This window comes from Heteronotia binoei, chromosome 3, assembly GCF_032191835.1.
Source record: "Heteronotia binoei isolate CCM8104 ecotype False Entrance Well chromosome 3, APGP_CSIRO_Hbin_v1, whole genome shotgun sequence".
Lineage (NCBI taxonomy): Eukaryota > Metazoa > Chordata > Lepidosauria > Squamata > Gekkonidae > Heteronotia > Heteronotia binoei.
Genome location: NC_083225.1, coordinates 181,330,731 through 181,333,005, shown reverse-complemented (window position 1 = coordinate 181,333,005; position 2,275 = coordinate 181,330,731). Strand labels below are relative to the sequence as shown.

General features: G+C 49.0%; 1 protein-coding gene across 1 annotated transcript; it reads right to left on the bottom strand.

Annotated features, from left to right (window-relative positions):
- Window positions 1–1,044: 1,044 nt before the first annotated feature.
- On the bottom strand, window positions 1,045–1,632 carry LOC132569145 (protein Tob2-like). The gene has a single exon (XM_060235330.1). The coding sequence runs from the start codon at window positions 1,630–1,632 to the stop codon at window positions 1,045–1,047; it is 588 nt and encodes a 195-aa protein (XP_060091313.1).
- Between the last annotated feature and the right edge of the window lie 643 nt (window positions 1,633–2,275).

The following is a 2,275-nucleotide window of genomic DNA, read 5'->3' as shown; positions in this document are numbered from 1 at the left end:
GAACGCGTCGGCCAGGCTACTGTTAGGGCTCTCGAAATGGGAGCACATACGGCCGGGGCTGCGCGGACTGCACTGGCTACCAATTATCTACCGAGTCCAGTACAAAGTGTTGGTTATCACCTTTAAAGCCCTATATGGCCGAGGACCAGCCTACCTAAGGGACCGTCTCTCCCCATATGAACCCCAGAGGGCACTGAGGTCAGTGGGTAAAAACAAAATGACCATCCCTGGGCCGAGAGAGGTCAAACTCCAACATACTAGAGTACGGGCCTTTTCAGCGGCTGCACCGGCATTGTGGAACCAGCTTCCGGAGGAGGTGCGGGCCCTGCGGGACCTCGGCCAGTTCCGCAGGGCCTGCAAGACCGCCCTTTTTAGGCAAGCTTATAACGACACTGACTGCTGAGTTGCCTGGTGTAAGAACCGCCATCTATAAGACTACCTAAACTGGCAGAACCAGCGCCATAACAGCTCAATCGCTGCCAGATACACTCATATATATCTAGGCTAACGAAAATCATGTATTTTAACTTAACTGACTGGTTTTTATGCTTAATTTTAATTGTTAAATTTAAAGTTTTATCATTTATGTTAATGTCTAAGTTGTTGTTAGCCGCCCTGAGCCGCCTAGGCGGGGAGGGCGGGATAGAAATAAAAGTTATTATTATATTATTATTATTATTATTGAACATCATAAACCGGTCCCACCCCTTGATCTCAAGGTTGTATGTACCTTTGTAATTGCTGAAGGCTCTCACAGCATGCTTCTTCTTCTTGGACTCGTTCTTGGTTGGAGCCCTTGCCTTCTTGGGTCGGCCCCTACGAGGGATTGCTGTCTGGGAACCATCTTCTGCTGGCTCATGATTCCCATCAGAGCAGACCTCAGCCTGGGGTTCTTGCACGACTCCCGGTGGAGGGGCTGGTGACACTTTCTCCGCCATTCTCCCAGGCCGTTGACGCCTTAGAAAAAGGTAAAAAGTGAAAGCCTGTCCAAATAAGTGTCCTGGCAGCCTGCCTCACTTAGGCGAGCTCTTGCTTCCCAACCTCTTATTTTGCTGGGTGAACAATGCCCCAACTCAACTTTCTGTGGCTTTTCTTCACTTTAGTGGAGCCAAACCTGGTAGCTGCAAAAGTCACGGCGGTAAAGGTCGGACTAAGAGACTGGCCAAAAGATGGAGGTGGAGGGCTGGACAAAACGGTATTCTGACTTCTAGTGGGGACAAACGCCTGGGCTTCAGGGTTGAGCCCACTTCTGCTTCTCTTGTCTGCTATGCTGCAACCCCTACTGTCCTTCAGGTACACAGTCTCGATTGGCCCTTCTTCCCCAAATTGGTAGGAAACTTCAAATGGGTCAATCCACACAGTCAACTCTGCAGGGATACTGTCCTGCACATCCTCCACAGTCAGTCCACTTCTGTTGGCTGCCAGTTGCACTATAGGATCTATTATCTTCCCAAGGTGCACACAACGATAGCCTGAACCCTGCAAAGGCTTCTCTGGGTACCAGTGGCCCTCATATTTCTTCTGTAGCAGCTGTCCTAGCTCTTTTCCAAACTGGTCAACCCGTCTCCGGGGGAGCTTGTTATACAGGTGGAAGGTGATGAAATGCAGAGCAGCCTTGATCTCAGGACGCATACTCCGTTTTCAACAACCAGGCTCAAATCACTTCACTTATGAGCTTGGTCATGGCTCGGAAGTGGGGAAAGGACATCCGATGGCGTCAGATGGCTGAGGGGGTTTCCACATAGCTGATGGGGACTTCCTCTGAAAGGTAAGCTGACCAGAGGCAGAGGACTTGCTTCTGGAGTACTTCTCTCTAGGGAGGGCCCATAGATCTGGAATTCTTCAATTTTCAGCCACTAAAGGGGCAAGGGTGAAGTCTAAACGAGTCTAGGTGGCAAAAGACTGGGAGCTTTGCATTGGGCTTAAACCCAGCTCCCTGCCAGGGGCAACAAACACTGCTCAATACCTCAATACTTAATTCCCGGGGGTGTCTTAACTAAATTTGCCTTGTCCTGAAACTGAAATGCTAGTTCAAGAACAGGGTATCTTGTAGCCATACATCATTCAAAATAATACATTAACAAAATCATCCAAACCCCACAAACACCCTAACCCATAAGTGGGACATAATTAGTTCTCCTAGGTGCTTTTCCCATACACAGTATCAGTATTACAGTCATAGTCACAGCACAAGCCAACCCACAGCTTTTCTGCCTTAATAAAACAGCATCTTTGGGGCTGTCTCCAGAAATCTCCCGGAGTAAAACACATGTGC